This window comes from Trichosurus vulpecula, chromosome 7, assembly GCF_011100635.1.
Source record: "Trichosurus vulpecula isolate mTriVul1 chromosome 7, mTriVul1.pri, whole genome shotgun sequence".
Classification (NCBI taxonomy): Eukaryota; Metazoa; Chordata; class Mammalia; order Diprotodontia; family Phalangeridae; genus Trichosurus; species Trichosurus vulpecula.
The window spans coordinates 261,152,128-261,165,831 of NC_050579.1; the positions used below are offsets into that span (position 1 = coordinate 261,152,128).

At 40.9% G+C, this 13,704-nt stretch overlaps 1 protein-coding gene across 4 annotated transcripts in view; it reads right to left on the reverse strand.

Moving 5' to 3' along the window:
* Nucleotides 1-881: 881 nt before the first annotated feature.
* Nucleotides 882-13,704, reverse strand: part of ACAP1 (ArfGAP with coiled-coil, ankyrin repeat and PH domains 1) — a 40,593-nt gene continuing 27,770 nt past the window's right edge. For 3 of the 4 annotated variants that reach the window (XM_036768577.1, XM_036768576.1, XM_036768580.1), the window contains 4 exons: nt 3,387-3,496; nt 3,134-3,244; nt 1,225-1,274; nt 882-1,050 (listed from right to left, as the gene is read on the reverse strand). In XM_036768577.1, the coding sequence (XP_036624472.1) occupies nt 950-1,050; nt 1,225-1,274; nt 3,134-3,244; nt 3,387-3,496 (372 nt within the window). In that variant the 3' untranslated portion in view covers nt 882-949. Of the gene's footprint in view, nt 1,051-1,224; nt 1,275-3,133; nt 3,245-3,336; nt 3,497-13,704 lie in introns of those variants that run through there. The other variant, XM_036768579.1, reaches the window with a different exon arrangement.

A 13,704-nucleotide genomic window follows, 5' to 3' on the forward strand; every position in this document is an offset into this window, starting at 1 on the left:
CAGGGAGAAGACTTCCCAAACTCTCTGTCCTAAAGAGGCGAGGGCCGTTCCTGGAGGTAGAGGGTTTCCGGTCCTCAGAGCTTCTTCCAGCAGAGATGATTAGCACGCGCTAAAGCTGTGCAAGGGGGTTCAGCTACGGGTTGCTTAGGACGGATGCCTAGATGGCCTCAGCAATTCCTTTCTGCTCTGAGCCTGAGCCTTGGGCCGGCAGCCGAGGGACACCCGAGCCACCCACGCCCAGAGGCTGCTCTCCGTCCCCCTACCCCTAAGCTGGAAGTTTTAGACCGCTGTGGGCTGGAGTCTTGGCTTGGAGCCAGGCCTTGGCTCCTGGAAAGTTCCCCGGGGGAAGAAAACGTGGAATTCCAGTAGACCGAAGCGCTGAGACATCACATTCCAAGTATCTTGGGAGGGTGGGGTCGGGGAGACTCAGAATGGTAGTCGTGAAACTAGCCCTGTAAGTAATAATACTTCCTCTACGTGCTCTACGTGTTTCCCTTTGGGGGAAGAGGGTCGAGCTTGGGGAGGAATCGGGAAAGTAAATGCCCGATCCTCTAGAAAAACTGGGGCTGGATGCCTGGGCTAGCTGGGTCCCCCTCTACTTCTAAGAGCTGGGGAAGGCTCACCTACCCAGGAGGAAAGGGTTGAATTCCTTCCTGGCTAGCCTGTCTAGTGACATTTCAATACCCTATATGCTTTACCCTAGAACTAAGGGTCTTCTGAAACATCCCGAGCTGGTAGGTCTCGAGTGTCTTTAGTCTCCCAAATCTACCAGCAAATTCCTTGGCTCCATGTGGGTTTTTTTCCCCCTCGGCCACTTCTATCCCTCCCTCAATCCACACCGCTCCCCCCACCCCCCAACCCCAGTACAGTGGAGACACGTTGGTAGCTGAGAGGTCATTTTAATATGAATGATTCCAAAGGTAGGAGGTTGGGGGTCTAGCTCTCTAGTTCAGAGTGTGTGGAGATCCTGGCTTCGGCGGCTTAACTTCTCTGGATCATCAGAAGCCATGAGGGAGAAGTCTCGGAAAATGTCCAGATATGTCTCATCTCCTAAGGTGAGGAAGATGGGAAGGAAGAAAGAGAAGCTGGAGGCTGAGGTACTTTGGAGTCTCTCAGGACTAGAGTTGGAGATATCCAGGGGCTGGGCAGCCAGAAGCCTTGATTGGCAAAAGGAGTGGGGTCCAAAAGAGAGGGGCGCACAGTTCTGGGGGTCACAGAGCTCACCTGCCTGCCCTTGGGCCACTTCAGCTTCCCTCATCTTGGCCAAACGTAACCTAAGGCAGAAGGGAAGGAATTGGTTCACAGCCCCATCAGCTCAGGCCACATGCCCTCTTCAGAACCGGCTCCTCTCCCTGAGCTGGCCTGTGTCTCATCCTATTTTCTGGTCTTCATCACCAGTCCTGCATACCTATAAGCTCCTGCTGTTTGTACAATCTCCCCTCCACCCAAAGTCAACAGATTCAAAACTGAATTCTTCTGAAACCAGCTCCTTCCTCTGACAACTATCCCATTTTGTAACACCTGTGTCATTTCAACGTCCCACCCCCCCACCCTTCCCCATACCCATGCCCTAACTAATAAATTGCCAAGTCCTATTGCCACCCCGAAGTTCTTGATGTATTTATCTTGGGCCTGGGCTAACATAACCCCCTAGTCCCTCCCTCTGACTTCTTTATTTTCCACATTATGCTCAGAATAAGCTTCCTAAAGTCCAGGTAGGAACAGGTCACCCAAAAACTTTCAATAGCTTTTATGGAGTCTGAATGCAGATTGAGGCAAACTATTTGCTCTCTTTTTTTCCTTCCTCCTTCTTTGGTTTCATTTCTCCTTACTTGAGACTCATTCCACTGGTTATAATCCTTCTTTCCAACTGTACTATTATGCAAATCAGCTCAATGTGAAGGTATATGTAGAACCTACATTGGATTACATGCTGTCTGGTGGGGAGGGAGGAAGAGAGAGAAAATGTGGAACCCAAAAACTTATGGAACTGAGTGTTGTAAACTAAAAAGAAAAAATAAATTTATAATTAAAAAACCTTTCAATAACTTCCCACCGTTTCATGAATAAATTCTCAGCTGCATGGCCTCTGGCAATCAGACCCTAACCTACCCTTCTAGCTCCATACTCTATCGCACATAATTTCATTGTCCTCCACACATACCTTACCTGTCTCTGTGTCAAGGCCCTTAATTTGCCAGATGTTTTCTTCACCTATATCTCTATTAAACTCAATCCTAGCTACCCTCCCAGGCCCACTTTAGATGCCATCTTCCCCTTAAGTCTTCCCTCTTCCCAACCTCCTTTCTCTCCCCTCCCCCAAAATAGCAGTGATTTCTTCTGAAACCCTGGAACATTTTATTTTCCTTTCAGTTTTGTACTAGTGGAAAACTGTACTTTGGAGTCAGGAGACCCAGGTTCTAGTCCTGGTTAGGCAAGTGTCATTTCAGTTTTCTGAGTTTCTTACGTGTAAAACTAGGGATAATGGCACCTATTCTCAGTAACTCACACTGGGTGGGTGGTGTGAGGATCAAGTGAAGCAACTATGAAGTGGATTTGAAGTGGATTCCTCATACAGAAAAAGATGCATGGAGTAAGTTATAAGCTCTATGAGTACAGAGACAATGCCCTTCTCATTGTAGTGGATCTGGAGTCAAAGGACCTGGGTCCACAATTCTGGCTGGGTTCCAGGATCACCACTTGTGTACCACTAAACTGTTCTGGGCCCATTTCCTCATCTATAAAATGAGGGGGTGGATATAAAGATCCTGAAGGATCTCATTCTCTCTTTGCGCTTCTTGTTTCTCTTTTCTATCCTCCCCCGCAAACTTCTTCCTAAAGGGCTTTACATAGTGTGGTGTTTCTGTCACTGTAAGAGACACTCACATGTTTATTGAATTAAAATGTTATATCTCCAAGTTTTACCTTTTCTCCTTAACAGCTCCACTCTTTCCTATATTCCTTCTCAAAACTCTGACCTCATGGGTCCCTGTGTCCCTGAAATCCAGGCTTTAAGCATTGGTTCTACCCGTTTCAGGCTCCAGTTCCATGGCCCCATTCCAGTAATCTTCCTTCTGACCCTAGTGTCCCATGCCCTTTCCCAGAGAGTCATCCTCATCTTTATGGGACTCACAGAGTGACAATATCTGCATTGGCTGTCTCCATGGCAATGGTCAGAGGGTCTTTCCCTTCAGAATCCTGAGCGCCAAGGTCTGCCCCTCGTTTTAGGAACAGACAGGCCAAGCTGAAGGAAAGCAAACAGATTCAGGTCATCCATCACCCCACTCTTAACCTCCCTCCCGGCCCCTCCATTTCTTAGCTGTCCACCCCTTCCACCTGTTCTTTCCTCCCTTGGGTCCCTAGGACCCAGGTGTCCTAGCTTATACCCAGTGTGGCCGAGGATGGTGGCATGGTGGAGGGGGCTCCTCCCCATGCTGTCAGCCTGGTTCACGTTTGCTCCATTTTGCAGGAGAAATTCACAGGCAAGCAGGGAGTTCTGAAAAAAGAGAAGTAAAAGGGGTAAAAAGGGTAATAACATCAGGTAGGAGCTGGGGTGGGGTCCGGGAAAGGGAGAAGAGTGGGAGATAGCAGGGGAGAAGTTGGGGAAAGGAATGATTGGACTACTGGCTGTATCCAGAATGTGTTATATCATCTCTTGCCTCCATGCTACAAGTCCATCCTCCATGCCTGAAATGCTCTTTCTAGTAAACTCTAATTTTCTCAAATCTTATTTCTTCCTTTAAGACCCAGCTCAGTTGGCAACTCCTTCATGAATTGTCCCTGCTTCTCCTGGTATTTAGTGCCTTTTCCCATCTCAAATTTGTATTTGCCCATGTACGTGCGATCTTGAATGTAAGCTACTGGGGGGGTACTGGGTGGGGAGGGGAGGGAATGTCTCATTTTGTCTTGATCCTGTGTTGGCAACCAAAAATGGGCTCCTTAGCACTTAGTCAACAAGTGCCCTTGACTAGTTTGGCTTTTTCCCCTGAACTGAATGCTGTTTGTATGTTGGACTGGAGTAAGCTTGTCGGCCCCTTCACCTTGCTTCCCTTGCTTAAGCTGATGGAAAGAACCCGTGCTTTCCTGGTCAACCCCTTCACCTTGCTTAAGCAGATTGAAAGAACCTGTGCTTTCCCCGGTGTACCTCACACCCCCCGCAGAAGCCGGATGGTTAAAAACAGCTTCCGTTGGAGCCAGAGGCTGCTATAGCTACAGCCACGGCCGAAGCTGAAGCAGGAGCTGCCAGTAGCAGAGCTGACCTACGGGAGGAAGCTGAACAAGGACTTGAAGCCAGTGGGTAATCTTTTTACCATAGAGGGGGAAGCATGATTTTGTTTTACACCATCATGCTTCTCTGTAGCCTCCTGGTTACTCTTGTAAGGCCTACTTATTGGGCCTGGAAGCTTTTGATCAATATGTCAAAATGGGGATGCTGGTTCATGGGTTGGTTACTGTGGAGCCTAAATATATGCTTTGATTCTTCTGCCTCCTACTTTGAGAGTTTGTTATATCTGGCGGTTCCGAACCTTTCAGACATACATATGATCCTCTTTGAGATTATAAACTCTGCCCTCCTAATACAGATCCCTAGTGACTACACAGTGCCAGTACATAGTAAGCATTTATATATTACATTTTGAATTGAAGTGGTGGAGATAGAGAAGGTACTGGGGAGAAAAGAGAGGGATGATGCTGGAGGAAGTAATTAAACCACAAATGAAAACACTGGAGGATGAGATATCTATGAACAGAAGCAACAGAGCTAGAGGACAGAGCTTGGGGAGCCGATAAGAATTGTTATCTAGAAAATTACTTCTTAAAAGTCTAATGATCCTATCCTAGGAAATTTTCACTGAAGAGAGATGCCCTGAAGTAGGAGAGACAGAGAACAGTTTGTCGTTGAATCATTTCAATTGTGTCTGACCCTCCGTGTTTGCCATTTCCTTCTCCAGCTCATTTTACACATGAAGAACTGAGGCAAACAGGGTTAAGTGACTTGCCTAGGGTCACACAGCTAGTAAGTGTCTGAGGCCAGATTTGACTCAGGTCCTCCTGACTCCAGGGCCAGTGCTCTATCCAATGTGCCACCTAGCTGCCCTAGTGTGGAATAAAGAGTGTTAATTCGGGAGTCAGGGGACCTGGGTTCAAATCCTTCCTGCTTTTCTCATGCTTATCACCTGTGTGGCCTTAGGCAAATCAATTCATCTCCCAGGGCCTGTTTCTTTATCTATAAAATGGCCTCTGATCTAGGATCCCGTGCAAATAGGTGAGAACCCATAGGATGCCAACAGAGGTGGACCTTGAGAGAGAATCTTTCAAGCAACTAGGTGGTGTCATAGTGCAGAGTGCTAGGCCTAGAGTCAGGAAGACTTATCATTCCGAGTTCAAATATGCCTCAGTTCATCTATAAAATGAGCTGGAGAAGGAAATAGCAAACCACTTCAATATCTTTGCCAAGAAAATCTCAAATGGAGTCACGAAGAGTGAAACACAACTGAAAAATTGAATACTCAATGAAGACGAGAGATTTTATTTTCTAATATTTAATGAAATATACTAAAACATAAAGGAAATTGATTTGTACAACACATTTACCTAGCTTACAAAACTGAGAATATTCATAAGGAGAGATGGTTCTTCAGCGAGGTCAGAAAATGTAATTCTTTCTTGCTGAGGAAGGGCCTTTGAAATGCAAACTGAACAAGCAGGTGAAACTTATAAGGAAAGCTAGGCTTGAGTGCAAGTTATGAATAAGGGATGTGTCAAATGAGTCTTCCCTTTTCCTTCTTTTGTGTCTCCCTGACAAGCTGTGAGAGCCAGGGGTTATATGGAAGCTTGGCTCCCCGGAGAGGGTCCTTTACAGTCCCACAGCTACAGGCATGACCACAGGGAGCACGGCGAAAATTTTGTTCCTGAACCAAACCAGGAGCTTTAGGACCATGAACAAGAAGCAGAGGTAGAATGGCAGACTCCACAGAAGCACAGATGTCACCTTACGAGGCCCTGTAGTTTTTATAAATGAGAGAACAAGGCCTGATAGGGTAAGTAACTTTCCCAGGATCACACAGGAATGAAGTAGCCGAGATAAAATTTGAACCCAGCTCCTCTGACGGTGTTCTTTTTTACTGCCTTGACTAAGCCAAAGGCCTGGTCTTTGCCTTAGTTGTGGGAACTGGAGCCAAGGAACAACAAGGCGTACAGCAGCCATGTCAAGGATGAGCAGACCTTGACCTTCACTATGAGTCACATGGACTGCAGAAACTGTACTTCCCACCAGCTTGAAGGGGCTTCCATCTTAGACATCTGGAGTGTTCGATAAATCCCTGGGTAGGTAGAGATCCACGAAAGGGGAAAGGAGGGATATCTTGACTATTTGTGGGGTCAGGTGTGAATTCTTTGGATTTATTTATCAGGTAAATGAACACTTGTCATACTTTGATGTTTTTTTTAGCCTGTGTACTTGCATGGGAATGGAGGGTTCTTTTTCCTTTTGTTGTGGTGACCTAAGTATAATCCAAATTCTGATATGCCCAGGGAAAACTCTGAGTTGAGGCATAAGACAAATAGCCTTAGTCAGTCTACATAAACAAAGAGTTATAATACTGGACTTGGTGTTAGGTTATTGAGAGATTCTCAGCAATCATATTCTCTAGCTCATGAAATAAGTTAAATAATATTTCTTGTAATTGGACATAACATATTAAGCTCAAACAGAACAGACAGACCAACTGACCTAGAACCATCTTATCAGAGGAAGGAGGAAAAAAAGATTATATACTCTTGGCTACAAGTGGAGATGGGTTATGTTCTTGCAAGTACAAGGATTAAGATTAGATTGTTACATGATATTAAGATAAGTTTTATTATTTATGTTGGATGTGAGTGGGAGGCAGAAGTATTTGGGTGTGCCAGAAATAAAATTGTGTTCTTTAAAAAAAAAGGTAGCATAGTACTTTGTTACTGACAAAAAGGGGGTAAAATAATTTAATGGAAGGAAAATAAAACATTTATAACCTTAAATGACTTGAATTCATCAAGAAAGAAGAAACAGAATTGATTAGAAAATAAAACCCACAATTTGCTACTTCCAAGAAATAAATTTAAAGCAGGGAGATTTATGTATATTCAAAGTAAAAGGCTGAAACAAAATACATTATGTTTAAGTTACATTCAAATATAGGAGAAACTGTGATCATAATTTTGGATATGGCAATCACAAACAACTCTAAGGGAGATGAGTAGGAAAAAGTTGAATAAAATGTTGGAAAAATTAAAACTTAGTAGAACTATGGAGACTTCTGAATGGGAATCTTAGAGAATATACATATATCTCATGCAACATATAAAAATCTGATTGTACGCTAGGACACAAAGATTTCAAATAAAAGAAGAAAGGCCGAAATCTTAAATATCCTTTATAGACCATTGACATGATGTAATGTGATCAATAAAGGAAATATATATGGACCTAAATAGAGATGTTAAAAATCTGATAGTGGGTTAAAGACAGTATCATAGCAACAACAAAATTTTGAGATTAAATTCCAAAATTTATGGGATATAGCTAAAGAAATTCTTAAAAGAAAAATTGTATCCTGTAGTACTCATGTTAACAAAAGAAAAAAAGAGAGGGTTGATAAACTAAAGAACTAAAGCTGCTTCTGCCCTGACCATCATAATTATGGATGAGAGAGGAGAGAAAGAAAACAAATGTGAGCTGGAATAAAGAGAGGGACAGTTATTATTACAAGTGACTCATCCTGAGTCTCACCATCTTGAAGTTAGTCCCAAGTCACTGGGAACCAGAGAAGTTCCCTGTGAACCCCTGAACAAGTAGCCTATTGGGCATAGTACACTTTCAGATGCCCATAAAAAAAGGGTTTTGGCCTACAATCCTGTGAAGTGAATTAAGGAACTCGTCACATTGACCAGAAACTTCCTTAATTTCACCCTTCAATAGACTGCAATGATGTGGGCATTCCCTCCAAGAGGTCTCAGTGGCAATACAGTCCAAACCATATATAAATAGAATCCCTGGGGCAGCTAGGTGGCACAGTGAGTAGAGCACCAGACCTGGGGTCAGGAAGACCTGAGTTCAAATCCGGCCTCAGACACTTGACACATGTACTAGCTGTGTGACCTCAAAAAAAAAAATAGAATCCCTACTATAAGATACCTATGAACTGCAAGGATGGGGAGCCCACAACATCTCAAGATAACCTATTCCAGTTTTGGACAGCTAATTGTTAGAAAGTTTTTCTAGACATCGAGCCTAAATTGACCTCATAATTTACACACATTGCTCCTGGTTCTGCCTTCTAGGGCCAAAAAGAACAAGTCTAATGCCTCCTTCTTTTAACTGCCTTTTCTTTTATAACTATTTAACTCTCTCTCTCTCTTTATACGTACATACATACATACATACACACACACACACACACACACACATATATATATATAACACACACATATATCTTTATAACTTTAATAACTTACAACTGCCTTCTATAACTGTGTCTTTTCTTCTCTAGTTCCTTCAACTGATCGTCATGTGACATGGACATAAGGCCTTTCACCATCTTGGCTGCTCTCCTCTGGATACTCCCCAGTTTATTAATGTCCTTAAATCATGGTGCCCAGAACTGAATACAATACACCACTGATGAGGGTACTTGTACTGAATGACTTATCATCTTTTTATTCCTGAAAGTTAAGTTCCCCTCTCTAAATGTAGCCCAAAATCCAGTTAGCTTATTTTTTTTGTCTGCTATATCACACTGCTCATTCGTATTGCGCTCACAGTCCATCTACTAAAACCAAGAGATTTTTTTTTCAGAATTTCTAATTACAGGGGGAATTGTGGGAAGATAGTGGAACACCTGACTCTCCCCAATTCCCCCACAAATAACTTAAAATAATACCTCAAAGTAAATTTTAGAGTGGTAGAAATAATTAAAAGTCAGGGTAAAGCAGTTGTCCAGCCTAAGACAACTTGAGAGGACATTAGGAAAGCTCTGACCTCCCAGGGTAGTGATCTGGCCTGACTAAAGTGCAGATACTATGGCATCAACCACAGAGCTCCATGGTTGTGTAGATCCAGTCTTAGCTTCAGCTGCCCCATAGATGAAGGGCTATGGAAGTTGATCTGGGGAAGATTTTAGGAGCCTTTCACTGGAACTGGATGTGGGGCCCAGGCATGCTGACCAAACCAGGCTTTGGCTGCAAGTGAGGAGGAGTAAGCACATGCTGGTAAGTGAGATTACAGAGGGGTGGGGGTCCTGCTGCCTATGGACAGTGGCAGGAGAGCAGAGTCCCTGGCTTCAACTCCAGGGCAGAAAGGCAAGCTGACACAGCCACCTGAGGGACCACAGGGAGCAAGAACACTTGTGGTGGCAGCAGTACTAGACAGGGCCCCTGATTGAGGCTCAGGGTGGAAAGGAGTACCTGAGGTTACTTATAGACCAAGATGTGAGCCACAGAAGCAGCGACAACACCTGGCCTTGGATTATAGAACATGGGAAAAACAAAGAGGCCAAAGGTCCCCAAATAGAGATCAGAAGCCAACAGTTTGAAAACCTGAAGCCTGAAACATTATCCCCGACATCCTGGGAGCAGAGCCTGACTCCGTTTTTAAAAATGAGTGAAAAACAGAGAACACCGGACCATAGATAGTTACTATGGTGATAATAAAGATCAGCGTTCAAACTCAGAAGAAGACAAAACAGCTTCTTGTAAAGCTTCAAAGAAAAATATAAAATGGTCACAAGCCACAGAAGGGTTCCTGGAAGACCTTAAAAAGGACTTGAAAAATCAAATAAGAAAGGTTGAATAAAAATTGGGAAAAGAAATAAGAGCAATGCAAGAAATTTATGGAAAGAGCATCAACCAATTGGAAAAAGAGATCCAAAAACTTACCAAAGAAAATAACTCCTTAAAACTTAGAACTGGGCAAGGGGAAGCTAATGACTTCATAAGATATTAAGAAATAATAAAACAAAGTCAAAAGAATGGAAAAATAGGAGAGAATGTGAAACATCTTATTAGAAAAACCAACCTGGAAAACAGATCGAGGAAAGGTAATACAAGAATTGTTAGACTACTTGAAAGTTATGATCAAAAAGGGAATCTAGTCACTATACTTCAAGAAATTATTGAGGAAAATTGCCCTGAAGTTCTAGAACTGGAGGGTAAAATAGAAATTTTTAAAAATCTACCAGTCTCTCTTTCTATCTCTTGCTGTTGGGCTTTGTTAGTAATGTATAGGAAGGCTGAGGATTTATGTGGGTTTATTTTATATCCTGCAACTTTGCTAAAGTTGTTTATTATTTTGAGTAGTTTTTTACTTGATTCTCTAGGATTCTCTAAGTAAATCATCATATCATCTACAAAAAGTGATAATTTAGCTTCTTCTTTGCCTATTCGAATTCCTTCAATTTCTTTTTCTTCTCTTATTGCTACAGCTAACGTTTCTAGTACCAAATTGAATAGTAGGGGTGATAGTGGACATCCTTGTTTCACCCCTGATCTTATTGGGAATGCATCTAGCTTATCCCCATTACAAATAATGCTTGTTGATGGTTTTAGGTAGATGCTATTTATAATTTTAAGGAAGGCTCCATTTATTCCTATGCTTTCTAGTGTTTTTAATAGGAATGTGTGTTGTATTTTGTCAAAGGCTTTTTCTGCGTCTATTGAGATGATCATATGGTTTCTGCTAGTTTTGTTGTTGATATGGTCAATTATGCTAATAGTTTTCCTAATATTGATCCAGCCTTGCATTCCTGGAATAAATCCTACCTGGTCATAGTGTATTATTCTCATGATAAGTTGCTGCAATCTTTTTGCTAATATTTTATTTAAAATTTTTGCATCAATATTCATTAGGGAAATTGGTCTATAATTTTCTTTCTCTGTTTTGACTCTATCTGGTTTGGGTATTAGTATCATATTTGTGTCATAAAAAGAATTTGGTAGGACTCCTTCTTCACCTATTTTCCCAGATAGTCCATAAAGTATAGGAATTAATTGTTCTTTAAATGTTTGATAGAATTCACATGTAAAACTATCTGGCCCTGGAGATTTTTTCCTAGGGAGTTCATTGATGGCTTGCTCAATTTCTTTTTCTGAGATGGGGTTATTTAGAAATTTTACTTCCTTTTCTGTTAACCTGGGCAATTTATGTTTTTGTAGATATTCATCCATATCTCTAAGGTTGTCAAATTTATGGGAATACAACTGGGCAAAATAATTCCTAATTATTGTTTTGATTTCCTCTTCATTAGAGGTGAAGTCACCCTTTTCGTTTTTGATACTGGTAATTTGATTTTCTTCTTTTTTTTTAATCAAATTGACCAAAGGTTTATCAATTTTATTGGTTTTTTTCATAAAACCAGCTCTTTGTTTTATTTATTAATTCAATAGTTTTCTTGGTTTCAATTTTATTAATCTCTCCTTTGATTTTCAGTATTTCTAATTTGGTATTTAATTGGGGATTTTCAATTTGCTCTTTTTCTAGCTTTTTCAGCTGTGTGCCCAAATCATTGATCTCTTTTTTCCCTATTTTATTCATGTAAGCATTTAGAGATATAAAACTTCCCCTAAGAACTGCTTTTGCTGCATCCCATAAGTTTTGGTATGTTGTCTCATTATTGTAATTCTCTTGAATGAAGTTATTAATTGTTTCTCTGATGTGTTCTTCGGCCCACTCATCCTTTAGAATTAGATTATTTAGTTTCCAATTAATTTTTAGCTTATTTTTCCATGGTTCTTTGTTACAAATAATTCTTATTGCATCATGATCTGAAAAGTATGCTTTGACTACTTCTGCCTTTCTGCATTGGATTGTGAGTTTTTTATGCCCTAGTACATGGTCAATTTTTGAGTATGTGCCATGTACCGCTGAGAAGAAAGTATATTCCTTTTTATTCTCATTCAGTTTTCTCCAGAGGTCTATCATATCTGCCTTTTCTAAAATTCTGTTTACCTCCTTAACTTCTTTCTTATTTATTTTGAGGTTAGATTTATCAAGTTCAGAAAGAGGGAGGCTGAGGTCTCCCAATATTATAGTTTTGCTGTCTATTTCTTCCTGTAACTCCCTTAACCTCTCCTCTAAGAATTTGTATGTCATACCACTTGGTGCATATATGTTAAACAATGATATTGCTTCATTGTTTATGGTGCCTTTTAGTAGGATGTAATGTCCTTCCTTATCCCTTTTAATTAAATCTATCTTTACTTTTGCTTTGTCTGAGATTAGGATTGCTATACCTGCTTTTTTTACTTTAGCTGAGGCGCAATGTATTTTACTCTAGCCTTTTACCTTTACCCTGTGTGTATCCCCCTGTTTCAAATGTGTTTCTTGTAAACAGCATATTGTAGGATTATGGTTTTTAATCCATTCTGCTATTTGCTTCCGTTTTACGGGAGAGTTCATCCCATTCACGTTCACAGTTACGATTTCTATCTGTGTCCATTCAAAGTTACTGTAGACACTATAAAATATTTGGGAGTCTATCTGCCAAGACAAACCCAGGGCCTATATGAACATAATTATGAAACACTTTTCACGTGACTAAAGTCAGATCTAAATAAATGGAAAAATATCAGTTGCTCATGGGTAGGCCAAGCTAATATAATAAAAATGACAATTTTACCTAAAGTAATCTATCTATTCAGTGCCATACCAACTGAACTACCAAAAAATTATTTTACAGAGCTGGATAAAATAATAACAAAATTCATCTGGAAGAACAAGAGGTCTAGAATATCTAGGATATTAATGAAAAGAAATGCTAGAGAAGGTGGCCTAGCCATACCAGATATGAAACTGTACTATAGAGCAGCAGTCATCACAACTACCTGGTGCTGGCTAAGAAACAGAGTTGTAGATCAGTGGAATAGGATAGGAACACAAGATGGAGAAGTCAACGACTATAGCAGTCTACTCTTTGATAAACCCAAAGAGGCCAGCTTCTTCACTATTTCACAAAAACTGCTGGGAAAATTGGAAAATGGTAGGGCAGAAACTGGGCATAGACCAATATCTTACACCATATACCAAAATACAGTCAAAATGGGTTCATGATTTAGGAAAAAAGGCTGATACTATAAGTAATTTGGGAGAGCAAGGAATAGTTTACTTATCAGATTTATGGAAAAGAAAAGAATTCATGAACCAACAAGAGATAGAGAGCATTACAAAATGCAAAATGGATAATTTTGATTATGTTAAATTGAAATGTTTTTGTACAAAAAAAGCCAATGCAACAAAAATTAGGAGGGAAGCAGAAAATTGGGATAAAATCTTTACAACTAGTGTCGCTGATAAAGGCCTCATTTCTAAAATACACAAGGAACTGAGCCAAACATATAGGAATACAAGTCATTCCCCAATTGAGAAGTGGTCAAAGAATATGAACAGGCAGTTTTCAGAGGAAGAAATTAGAGATATCTATAGACATATGAAAAAATGCTTGAAATCACTACTGATTAGAGAAATGCAAATCAAAACAACACTTAGATACCACATCTCTCCTGTCACATTGGCTAAAATAACAAAACAGGAAAATGATAAATGCTGGAGAGGATGTGGGAAAATTGGAACATTGTTACATTGCTGGTGGAGTTGTGAACTGATCCAGTCATTTTGGAGAGCAATTTGGAACGATGCCCAAAGGGCTATAAAAATGTTCATACCCATTGACC